The following is a 12,579-nucleotide window of genomic DNA, read 5'->3' on the forward strand; positions in this document are numbered from 1 at the left end:
CTATGTATATCCATATGTATACGTGTACTTATATGCATACATATATGTGTAGTCATACACACGCATACAATTCTAGCCTATCTAATTGGGAAAAAATAATACATAATTATAATGATTCCAAATAGCATCTAATTGGTGCTGTTATAGATAGCAAACACAACCAGAGTTCCAAGTATCATCCACAAGGATGTTGGGAATAAAGTAACACGTTATCTTATCCTATCAAAATCTTATCATGTCTTTAATCATAGATCTAGGAATTTCCAGAGAGAAGCAGTTAAATAATTAAAAGATTAAAACAGCTTCTAGGGGAAGACAAACTGTGAAGAATTAATACACTTTAATCTGAAAAACTCCAGACCTCATTGAAAAAAAGAAGCAAAAATTAAGAGGCCATTTAGGGGAGAAGTAGTATAGGGACCACAAGCTTCCTGTGATTTATCAAGTAGATGCTAGCAGTATCCCAGGTTTTATTTTCAAAGGACGATAAGACTTACACCTCTAAGATTATAGCTCCCAGCCTTGAATCCAAGCATTATTTTAAGGGGAAAAAAGGGAATATTTATAAATGAAATAGACTAAAACCCAGGTAACTTTGGAGACATACCTTGGAAGACTCCCCTGTACCAGTGTAGCGTTCAGTCTTATATATCCATAGGTTACATCTCTACTATATAGTGAAAGAATCCATTCTTTTCTACTCCCTCCCATACTGGTCCCATTTTCTTATCTAACAAGTTTTAGAAATAAACAGAAGCTGTGGTATCCTGTAAGAATATCAAACATTGATTTACCTTGGTTTGGAGGAAGACTGTATTTATATTTGGAGTTGATTGTGTAATAGTTATAATGCCTAAATCATAGCTATATTAAACTCTTGAGCCCTTTTTTAAGTTCCGTTGTTTCTACCACAGCACACGAATTTTATAGAGTAGCAATCATTTTAGTCTAGGTAGGGGAGGGGAATAATGAGCCAAACCTCTAGATAATAAGCTCATCATTAAACCTAAAAGAGACTAAATCATGAAAAGGAAGTAATGGGACAATAAAGAAGGGAAGTAAAGAATCCATGCCATTTTCCTCATATCCCAAGGGCATAGTTGATTGAGAATCGCTAACTATGCATTTTCTAAGAGAATGGTGTTGGGACCTAGTTCTGAAAATATAAACATCTGATTGCTTTGATACTAACCTACTTTCAGATTTCCTACTGGGTTTGAGTATTCACTAATATTTTGGGTTAGGTTAAATCTTAGTCATAACTTCTTTCCTGCTTCCAATTTGATTGAACTGTTCTTTTCATTTTCTAGTTTGGCGAGGATTCATCAACCTCCAGTATGATGTCTGTGAATTTTGATGTTCAGGCAAATCAGAGTGATATCAGTGATTTGGTCAAGTCTTCTCCTGTAGCCCATTCCATTCTCTGGATCTGGGGCAGGGATTCTGATGCATATAGGGTAAGAGAATGATAAAGGAGTTTTCTCAGACAAGATTTTTTAAAGCTGTGACCCTCACCTTCATTGATTAATATGGTCCCTATCACTGTTCAGCTTAGTTCCACAAACACTTATTAAACTTCTATTAAACAGAAGCCATCTGCTAGGTAGCAGTTTAGCAAGACAGAGGGTATGTCTTGAGGTCTTCTTCCAATCAAATGGGGCATATAGACACCCTGATTTTAGTTTAAAACTTTGGGCTCTGAGTATAATTACCAACCCTAGAAAGTTTCTAAATTTGACCTAAGTATATGCTCACATATACAGTTGACCCTCAAACAACATGGGGGCTAAAGGGGCCAAACCCCCATGCAGTCAAAAATCTGTGTATAACTTTTGATTCCCCCACAACTTAAGTACTGACAGTCTACTGTTGACTGAAGCTGTACTGACAACATAAACAATAGATTAACATGTATTTTTTGTTGTAAGTATTATATACTATATTCTTACAATAAAGTAAGTGAGAGAAAAAAGATTATTAAGAAAGTCATGAGGAAGAAAAAATACAGTTTTAATACTTGCACTGCATTTATCAAAAAAATCCACGTGTAAATAGACCTGCATAGTTCAAACCTGTTATTCAAGAGTCAACTGTATTTCACTTTAAAAAAAATTTTTTTTTTATTTTTTAGGGAGAGAGAGACAGCATGAGCATGGGAGAGGGGTAGAAAGGGAGAGAGACAGATAGAGGGAGGGAGGGGGAGAGAGAGAGAGAGAGAGAGAGAGAATCTTAAGCAAGCTCCGTGCTCAGTGCAGAGGCCAATGCAGGACTCAATCCCACGACCCTGGGATTATGACCTGAGTCGAAATCAAGAGTGGGATGCTCAACTGACTGAGCCACCCTGGTGCCCCTGTATTTCAGTTTTTAATCAGCATTCTTGTATCAAGCTCCCAACTGTGTGTCAGGTTGGGACTATGAATACAGTACACAAGCTCTTTGCTGGAGCTTACATTCTGCCAGATGATATAGGTAATAAGTCAATAAGTGTCTTTCTAAGCTAGCTAAGAAATAAATAATCTGAGAACAGATACCATATATTTTTTATTCACTATTTAATTTTCCGAATTTAATCAGGTTTTTGTTCTAACAATATGACCACTTAGATTTAGTTATATGTAATACAAATTCTCCAGAGTTTCATAGCTTCAAGATTTAAGTTTGGTGGGATGCCTGGTGACTCAGTTAAGCATTGGACTTCAGCTCAGGTCATGATCTCAAGGTTCATGAGTTTGAGCACAGAGCCTGCAGATCCTCTGTCCCCCTCTCTCTCTGCCCCCTCCCCCACTTGTGCGCTCACTCTCTCTGAAAAATAAATAAACATTAAAAAAAACAGATATAAGTTTAGTAAGCCTCTGATGTATGTTATTTATGTTTAGAAAAATGAACGTTTTACAAATCAAAAAATTGTTAAACTTTGGCATTGGCAAAGAAAAGGTCTTAGTTCAGGGGAAGTAGTTTTCTGTGCCAGTTTTGTAAGCTTATATATGCTTTCAGTTACACATCATAAACTCTACTTCAAATTGGCTTAAAAGATAATATGCCTCATATTATAGGACGTCCATAGATTAGAGCAAACTTTGGTTGGTTCAGCCCAGTGATATCATCAATTACCCATTTCTTTCCCTTTCAATTTACCATCCATAGTATTGGTTTCATCCTAAAGCTTGTCTTCCTCATGGTCATGAGGTGACAGCCAGCAGCAACTGGAGTAACATGTTCTTTGCTCCTATGTGGCTAAGAGACTTAGACCAGCTTTTCTTTCCCAGAAGTCCCAAGCAAGCCTCTCCTTGTATCTCATCGGGCTCAGCTGACTTAGCCGAACCCTGAACCAGTCTTAAGACCAACACTCTTCAATATAAAGAATTTTACAGTCTACCACTGTGTCTACGATTATCTTAAAATACTAAATTGTTCAAACTATCCTAGTATATTTATGTTCTTTTGAAAGTTTATTTAGCCTGTTGAAATACTGAATCCAAAGAAATTTATGAGAACTTTCTCTCTTCATTAGGACAAACAGCATATTCTGTGGCCTAAAAGAGCAGATTGTGTAGAAAGTTATCCGAGAGTCCCTATTGGTGGGGAATTGCCAACGTATTTTCTGCCTCCGGAAAACAAAGGACTCAGGCAAGTGCTGATGGATTTGGCAAAGCACTTGATTCTGCATGATTGTCATCTGGCAGTTCTTTGAGAGCACCATCCTTGGACTTGAAAGGTTAAGTCTTTATCTTGAAATCACCCAAACTTTGAAAATATGAATCTTGTTCCTTTTTCTTGTGCCAGGATCCACGAACTCAACAGTGATGATTATTCTTCAGAAGAAGAGGCCCAAACCCCTGACTGTTCCATAACTGACTTCAGAAAAAGCCAGACTCTGTCCTACTTAGTCAAAGAATTAGAGGTCCGCATGGATCTGAAAGCCAAAATGCCAGATGACCATGCACGAAAAGTAAGGCTCACTTAGGCTGGTGTTTATTGCCGTCCATACTGGGTGACTTCACAAGCCTCTTAGGCAGAACAAAAAATTGGTAGTTGTTGAACTTAAAGTTTTTAAAACTAGAGATAGAGTTACAGAATTGGTGAAATCATTAAGAAGACAATCGTGCCGTTGAAGGTGCTTCAGGGCTGCTGTTTACACAGACCACATAAGCACTCTCTCTAAGAGTGCTACAAAGATGAGCAACACAGAACTCTGTTTAGTTAAATGAAGCTCATCTACTGGAGGCCATCCTGACCACTTCAATTTAGTGGTCAAGCCTCCAGGAATGTATATAAATTGAAAGCTTGAAGATTCTCTTTCTGGCCTTATCAACCTGCTCTGGCCTTATATGAGGTCCTTAGAAGTTTGTATGAATTACAGCTACCTTACAGACATTATAGAGAAGTTCTGTTAAGTTTTGTTCTTTAATTCCTACTAGTTAATGTATAACTAGGAATGTTTTATTACTGAATATAAATTCTACATTCGATACCATACCATTCCATAGATACAAATGAAAAAATTACTTTTTTGGCAGAGAAAACACACCATCACAATAACCTTTTTAAAAAGTCAATTTTAAAACTGAACAGTTACTACTTACAGTCAACAAACATTTACTGAGGCAGAAAACATTATGTGCCAGGCACTGTTTGGAATACTAGGAAAGGTAAATAGACCATGATCCCTACCGTAGAGTTGCTCACAGTTGCACAGATGTTACAGGACCATAGAGCAATTGAGATCCAGTGCTTTTCCCACTAGAAAAGATAGAAGATTTTTTATTGTATCAAGTATTAGATGCTATTGTCTTTTGAAAAATTTCTCTTTTGATTTTGGACACTTATGTTGACTTTAATGGGGTATGGTATATCACCTTAATAATGTATGTGGTATACATCTTTTAACATGTTTTAGTTAAAGGAAACTAGGGTATTCATATAAGCAGGTCAACACCTGTTGGTATGCTGATGACCTCATGTTTTTATATATGTATGTGTGTATATATGTGTGTGTGTGTGTGTGTATCTATATATATGTTTATAAATATCTATTCAAATTAGCTGTTCCTGAGGAGCTCAAGTCAAGACTGCTATCTGTAGAATTCTTTCAAATGTCTTCCCTGTTATTTTCAATTGAGTCAGTCTTCCTTTTGATGTTTTCAGATTTTGCTTTCCCGTATTAATAACTATACTATCCCAGAAGAAGAAATTGGGTCTTTCTTATTTCATGCTATTAATAAGGTAAGTCACCTACTTTAGACATCTGAAATTTAAATGCTTAGTAATTGTAATTAAAAGTTAAACTGCATGCACTAAAAATCTGTCAGAACAAGTACTATATTCTTGCATTAACTGAGGTATTTTGGGTTTTTTGCAGCCAAATGCTCCTGTCTGGCTGATACTCAATGAAGCTGGACTCTACTGGAGAGCAGTAGGAAACAGCACTTTTGCTATTGCTTGTCTTCAGAGGGCTTTGAATTTGGCTCCACTTCAGTACCAGGACATTCCTCTTGTGAACTTGGCCAACCTTTTGATTCACTATGGCCTCCATCTTGATGCCACTAAGCTGCTACTTCAAGCTTTGGCCATCAATAGCTCTGAGGTGAGGTTTTATGTTTGTAGCTCCATGTACTGTGTCGTGGTAGCTCAAATTCAGAGCACAGTTTGTATTTTTCTGGGGAGGGCATAAAAAAAAATCTCGCATATTTTTCAGAGCAGAATTTGCATATTTTGAGATGACATAAAACAAATTTTGTTTCATTTTATTTCTGATGTATTCATTTATTTTTTTGTATTGATTTGTTTTATTTTGTACAAATGTAGAATCATGCTAATTATATTTTTCTGTATCTTGCCATTACAGCAATATATCCCTGATATATTTTAGATGTATTTAATTTCTTTTTTCTTAATTTTAATTCCAGTGAAGTTAACATGCAGTGTTATATTAGCTGTACAATGTAGTTATTCAACAATTCCATACATCACCAGTGTTCATCACAAGTGCACTCCTTTTTTTTTTTTTAATGTTTATTTACTTATTTTGAGAGAGAGTGTGAGAGCATGAGCGAGCACAGGTGAGCATGGGGCAGAGAGATTGGGGAGTGGGGGAGAGCACATGCATACTTGTGAGAGCACAAGGGAGGGGCAGAGAGAGGGAGAGAATCTCAGGCTCCATGCTGTCAGTGCAGAGCCCCATGGAGGGTTCCATCTCCCTAACTGTGAGATCATGACCTGAGCCAAAATCCAGAGTCAGGTGCTCAACCGAGTCACCCAGGCGCCCCTCAAGTATGCTCCTTAATCCCCATCATCTATTTCACCCATCATCCCCCTGCCCACCTCCCTTCTGGTAACCATCAGGTTGTTCTCTATAGTTAAGAGTCTGTTTCTCGGTTTGTCTCTCTCTCTCTTTTTTTTCTTTTGCCTGTTTGTTTTGTTCCTTAAATTTTACATTTGAGTTAAATCATATGGTATTTGTCTTTCTCTGTCTTATTTCACTTAGCATTATATTCTCTGTCTTCATCCATCTCATTGCAAATGGCAAGATTTCACCCTTTCTTATGACTGGTTAATATTTCATTGTGTATATACACCTCATTTTCTTTGTCCATTCATCAATCAATGGATATTTGGGCTGCTTCCATATCTTGGCTATTGTAAACATCAACATAGGGGTTCATATACCCCTTTGAATCCCTTTGAATTAGTGTTTTTTTTATTCTTTGGATAAATATCCAGTAGTGTGATTACTGGATCATAGGGTAAGGGTTTTTTTTTTGGTTTTTGTTTTTTTAATGTTTTAAGGAACTTACTGTTTTCCACAGTGGTTGCACCAGTTTGCATTCCCACCAACAGTGTACAAGGGTTCCTTTTCTCCACATCCTTGCCAACACTTGATGTTTCTTGTGTTTTTCATTTTAGCCATTCTGATAAATGTGAGGTGATACCTCATTGTGGTTTTGATTTGCATTTCCCTGATGATGAGTGAGGTTGAATATCTTTTCATGTGTCTGTTGCCCATCTGGATGTCTTCTTTGGAGAAATGTCTGTTCATGTCTTCTGCCCATTTTTTAACTGGATTATTTGTTTTTTGGGTGTTGAGTTGTATCAGTTCTTTATATATTTTGAATACTAACCCTTTACCAGATATGTCATTTGCAAATATGTTAATTGTTTGTTAATTGTTTTGTTAATTGTTTCCTTCACTGTGCAGAAACTTTTTATTTTGAAGTAGTCCCAATAGTTTATCTTTGCTTTTATTTCCCTTGCCTCAGAGACATATCTAGAAAAATGTTGCTATGGCAGGTGTCAGAGAAATTGCTGCCTGTGCTCTCTTCTAGGAGTTTTATGGTTTCAGGTCTCACATTTAGGTCTTTAATCCATTTTGAGTTTATTTTTCTGTATGATTTAGAAGGTGGTCCAATTTTATTATTTTGCATATACCTGACCAGTTTTCCCAATACCATTTGTTGAAGAAATATTGGATATTCTTCCCTGCTTTGTCAAATATTAATTGACCATACAATTGTGGGTTTATTCCTGGGTTTTCTATCCTGTTCTGTTGTGTATCTCTTTTTGTGCCAATACCATACTGTTTGGATTAGTACAGCTTCATAATATAATTTGAAGTCCAGAATTGTGATTCCTCTAGCTTTGCTTTGCTTTTTCAAAATTGCTCTGGCCATTTGGGGTCTTTTGTGGTTATATATTAATCTTAGGATTTTTCTAATTCTGCGAAAAATGCTGTTGGTATTTTGATAAGGATTGCATTAAATGAGTAGATTGCTTTGAGTAGCATAGACATCTTAATAATATTTGTTGTACCAATTCATGACTATGGAATGTCTTTCCATTTCTTTTTGTCATCTTCAGTTTCTTCCTTCAGTGTTTTATAGTTTTCAGAGTACAGGTCTTTCACCTCTTCAGTTAGGTTTATTCCTAAGTATCTTATTATTTTCGATGCAACTGTAAATGGGGTTGTTTGCTTAATTTCTCTTTCTGCTGGTTCATTATAGTGTATAGAAGTGCAACAGATTTCTGCACATTGATTTTGTATACTACAACTTTACTGAATTCATTTATCAGTTCTAGTTGCTTCTTGGTGGAGACTTTAGACTTTTTATTTTATTTTATTTTTTTAATTTACATCCAAATTAGTTAGCTAGACTTTTCTATATATGGTATCACGTCATCTGCAGATAGTGAAAGTTTTACTTCTTCCATACTAGTTTGGATGCCTTTTATTTCTTTTTGTTGTCTGGCTGCTATGGCTAGAACAGCTAGTACTATGTTGAATAAAAGTGCTGAGAGTGGACATCCTCATCTTGTTCCTAACATTAGAGAGGAAGCTCTGATTTTTCCCATTGAGTATTATGTTTCCTGTGGGTTTTTCATATATGGCCTTTATTATGTTGAGGTATGTTCCCTCTAAACCTACTTTGTTGAGGGCTCTGATTGTCAATGGATATTATACCTTGTCAAATGCTTTTTCTATGTTTATTGATCATATGGTTTTTATTCTTTCTCACTGATGTGATGTATCATATTGATTGACTTGCAAATACTGAACCACCCTTGCATCCCAGAAATAAATCTCACTTGATTGTGGTGAATGACTTTTTTAATGTATTGTTGGATTGAGTTTGCTGGTATTTTTTGTATCTATGTTCGTCAGAGATCTTGGCCTATAGTTGTCTTTTGTGTGTGTGTGTGTGTGTGTGTGTGTGTGTGTGTGTGTGTGAGATTTATTTTAAATGACTGAAATTTATAATTACGTGGTTAATTTACTTGTAAGAACTGATGTTTAAATAAGAATGATCTAGCTACTGGGGCGCCTGGTGACTCAGCTAAGCATCCAACTTCTGCTTAGGTCATGATCTCACCGTTCATGAGTTCAAGCCCAACGTGGAGCTCTGTGCTGACAGCTCAGAGCCTAAAGCCTGCTTAGGATTCTGTGTCTCCCTCTCTCTCTCTGTCCCTCCCCCACTCATGCTCTGTCTTTCTTGCCTTCAAAAATAAATAAACATTAAAAAAAAATTTTTTTAAAGAATGATATAGCTACTAAAGATATACTGCTACTTTTTTGTCAATCTGAAACATCTGGTTCTTTTTTTATCCTTCTCATCACAGCATGCATGCTGCGTAATATTATACTGTTTTACAACTTTAATTTATAGATGTCTTTTTACCAACTAAGCCAGAGCACAGTTTAAAGGTTGTATTGATAAGAATAGGTGAATGGATAATATTCATGCCCTGAACTTTTCACATGCAGGCCATGGAGTTAATCACTCCTGTGCAGTTAGTTACTTTTGTTCATAGTTTCTAAGATACCACTTCTTTTTCCATATTTTAACATCTCTGAAAAAAAAGTATAGCAAATATTTATCAAATGTTTGCTGTGTGCCAGGTGCAGGTACAGTGAGAACAGATGCTATATAAAAGGGATGTGATGATTGGGCACCCAAAGGAAGGCTAACACAGTTGTATTCCCCCAATACTTGTTTCACTTTCTACTGCCACCAGCTAAGGCAATCAGTATTCTTCTAAAGAAAAAAGAGCTCCCTTAGAGATTAGTTGTGGTACTACAGTAATAATAAAAAGATAAATCAGTGGATCAGAGTAGATATCACAGAAATATACCTTAATCATTAGCACCCCACCCCCAAATGTCAACATTTGGAAATAATTCCTGTATTTCTTTTAACCAAATATTTCATAGTGTTGCAACACTATCGTACTGGTGATCGTTAAAGATTATTATATAGAAAAGTTTTAGTACCAGACAGTTTTTATTAGCCATCAATAATGACTCTATATGAATTTATATATCACAGCTTACTCCTCACTTGTTGGATATTTAGGTTCCACAGTGCGTAGCTGTTATCAATAATAATTTTCTGCATAAGGCCTTTTCTGTATTCCAGATAATTTTCTTAGGAAAGATTGCTAGCAGTGGAATTACTAAGTCAATGAGAGAATGAATGTTATGATGGCTTTGATACAAAATGCCAAACATCTACCAAAAGATTTGGGCCAATATATATTGCCATAATCAAGGTCGGAAAATATTCATTTCCTGTGTATCTTCACCGAATTGGGCACATGAATTAACTGGTAACTTTTAATTGATTGCTTATTAGAGCCAGGCACCATAACGATCAATTGACATGTGATAACTCATTTAGTCCTCAACAACAACCCTGTATGTATGATTTACCCATTTGATAGATAAACTCAAAAGGATTTACCAGAAGTCACAGAGCTTGGATTTAAACTCAGGGAGATTAGCCACAGAACTCATGCTCTTTAGCATGTATTGCCTCTGAGTAAACATTTGTAAAACAAGTTTACTTTAAAAAATTTCACTTCTATTTTATAACATAAATTTCTTTATCCTTTAATTGTATTTTTGTTTTTGTTGTTTCCTAAAGATTTTATGTTTTTTTAGTAATCTCTACAGTCAGTGTGGGGCTCAAACCTACAACCCTGAGATCAAGAGTCGCGTGATCCACTGAGTCAGCCAGGCACCCCTTTAATTGTATTTTTTTTAGATACTTTTCTTCTTTTTTTTTTTTTTTTAGTTTTTTTAAGTTTATTTATTGATTTTGAGAGAGAAAGAGAGACAGCATGAGCAGGGTAGCGACAGAGAGAGAGGGAGAGAGAGAGAATCCCAAGCAGGCTCTGCATTGTCAGTGTAGAATCCCATGTAGGGCCTGGACCCACAAACCGTGAGATCATGACCCTAGCAGAAATCAAAAGTCAGACACTTGGGGCACATGAGTGGCTCAGTTGGTTAAGCATCCCACTTTGGTTCAGGTCACGTTCACATGGTTCATGAGTTCAAACCCCATGTCATCAGGCTCTGTGCTGACAGCTCAGAGCCTGGAGCCTGCTTCGAATTCTGTCTCCATCTCTCTCTGCCCCTCTTATGCTCACACTCTGTCTCTCTCTCAAAAATAATAAAAATAAAAAAGAGATGCCACGCAGGTGCCCCAATTATATTTTTAAAGTAAAAGTTGTGTATGCATTTTGCTCATTTTCTTTTGATTTTTATTATTAGATTTAAGGTGTTTTCACAAGATGTGTGAAAACAAGTAGTTCTGTTTTAGTTTTGCTATTACTTGTCTTCAAATAGTTGACTCTCGGGGCACCTGGGTGGCTCAATTGGTTAAGTGTCCGACTTCAGCTCAGGTCATGATCTCTCGGTCTATGAGTTCGAGCCCCATGTCAGGCTCTGTGCTGACAGCTCAGAGTCTGGAGCCTGCTTCGGATCCTATGTCTCCCTCTCTCTCTGCCCCACTTCTGCTCATGCTTTGTCTCTTCATCTTTCAAAACGGAATAAATGCTAAAAAAAAAAAAAATTATAAATAAATAAATAGTTAACTCTACAATATGCTAAAATATTTCCCTATGTTGTCTTCAAGACGATTTGTAGCTTTAGGTTTTACATTTAGGTTTGTAATCCATTTCAAGTTAAATTTTTTTTTTTGTACTGGGAGGTAGAGATCAAAGTTCATTCATCAGAGTTTATATCACATAGATATCCGGTTGTTCTAGCACCATATCTTGATAACTCTATCATTTCCCATTGAATCACCTATCACCTTTGCTCCGAACTGCAGAATTCTTTATCCGACAGCTTACTTGACATCTCCATGTGGATGTCTAAAACACACTTTAAAACTAAAGGCCCAAACTAAGCTCCTTAACATTGTTCCAATCTTTACTGCTCAGTCTTTCCCATTTCAGGAAACAGTAAAGGCTGTAGCTCTGGACAAAAGCTTGGAGCCATCCTTCATACCTTTTTCTCTCTCAGGGTAATTAACCTTGCTAATATTTTCAAAATATTTCACTATTTATCATCATCTCCATTGCCAGGCTGTCTGATCCAAACCACCATTATCTTTTATCTGGATTATTTCATTAGCCTCCTAACAGTGTCTTTGCTTTTGGCCTTTGTCCCCTTACAGTCTCTTCACAATACAGCAACCAGTGAATCCTTATAAAAAGTCAGATGTTGTCATTTTGTCTGTTCAGATCTCTGCAGTGGCGCTCCATATAACTCATAGTAAAAGACAAGAATTTATAATAGTGTAGAAGATCCTACATGACCTTGTTACTTTTCTGACCTCATCCCCATGAAATCATTCCTTTGCTCATTCTGTTTTAACTACTTGGCCTGTCTGCAATTCCTTGAGCATACTAGGCATGCTCCCACCTCAGTGCCTTTATACTTTATATTCTCTCTGGAATACTCCACCAAGATTCTTGAGAGCTTACTTCATCTCCTTAAAATCCTTTAAAATACTAACTTCTCAGTAAGTCTTTCCCTTACTACTCTATTAAAAATGTCACTCCACACCCCACTGTGGTCTACTTAACGTCTCTTCCCTGCTGTGCTCTTCTCCATCACATTTTTCTCATACTTGCGTGATACCCTCATGGTTTCATGACACTTGACTATTAGGTCTTCTAAGGCAGTGACTTATGTTTCTTATTTTCTGCTGTATCCCCAGTGTCCAAAACAATGTCTAAAACATTAGTAAACAGTAATTATTTTCTAAATTTTTTTTTTTCAACGTTTATTTATTTTTG

General features: G+C 36.4%; 1 protein-coding gene across 1 annotated transcript in view; it reads left to right on the forward strand.

The window, feature by feature from the left end:
* TTC17 (tetratricopeptide repeat domain 17) overlaps window positions 1-12,579 on the forward strand; it is a 128,210-nt gene that overhangs the window by 38,743 nt on the left and 76,888 nt on the right. The window contains 5 exon segments of the mRNA XM_030331057.1: window positions 1,311-1,457; window positions 3,512-3,627; window positions 3,784-3,949; window positions 5,146-5,223; window positions 5,360-5,584. Coding sequence (XP_030186917.1) covers window positions 1,311-1,457; window positions 3,512-3,627; window positions 3,784-3,949; window positions 5,146-5,223; window positions 5,360-5,584 — 732 coding nt within the window.

The sequence above is a fragment of the Lynx canadensis genome, chromosome D1 (genome assembly GCF_007474595.2).
Source record: "Lynx canadensis isolate LIC74 chromosome D1, mLynCan4.pri.v2, whole genome shotgun sequence".
NCBI classification, from domain to species: Eukaryota; Metazoa; Chordata; class Mammalia; order Carnivora; family Felidae; genus Lynx; species Lynx canadensis.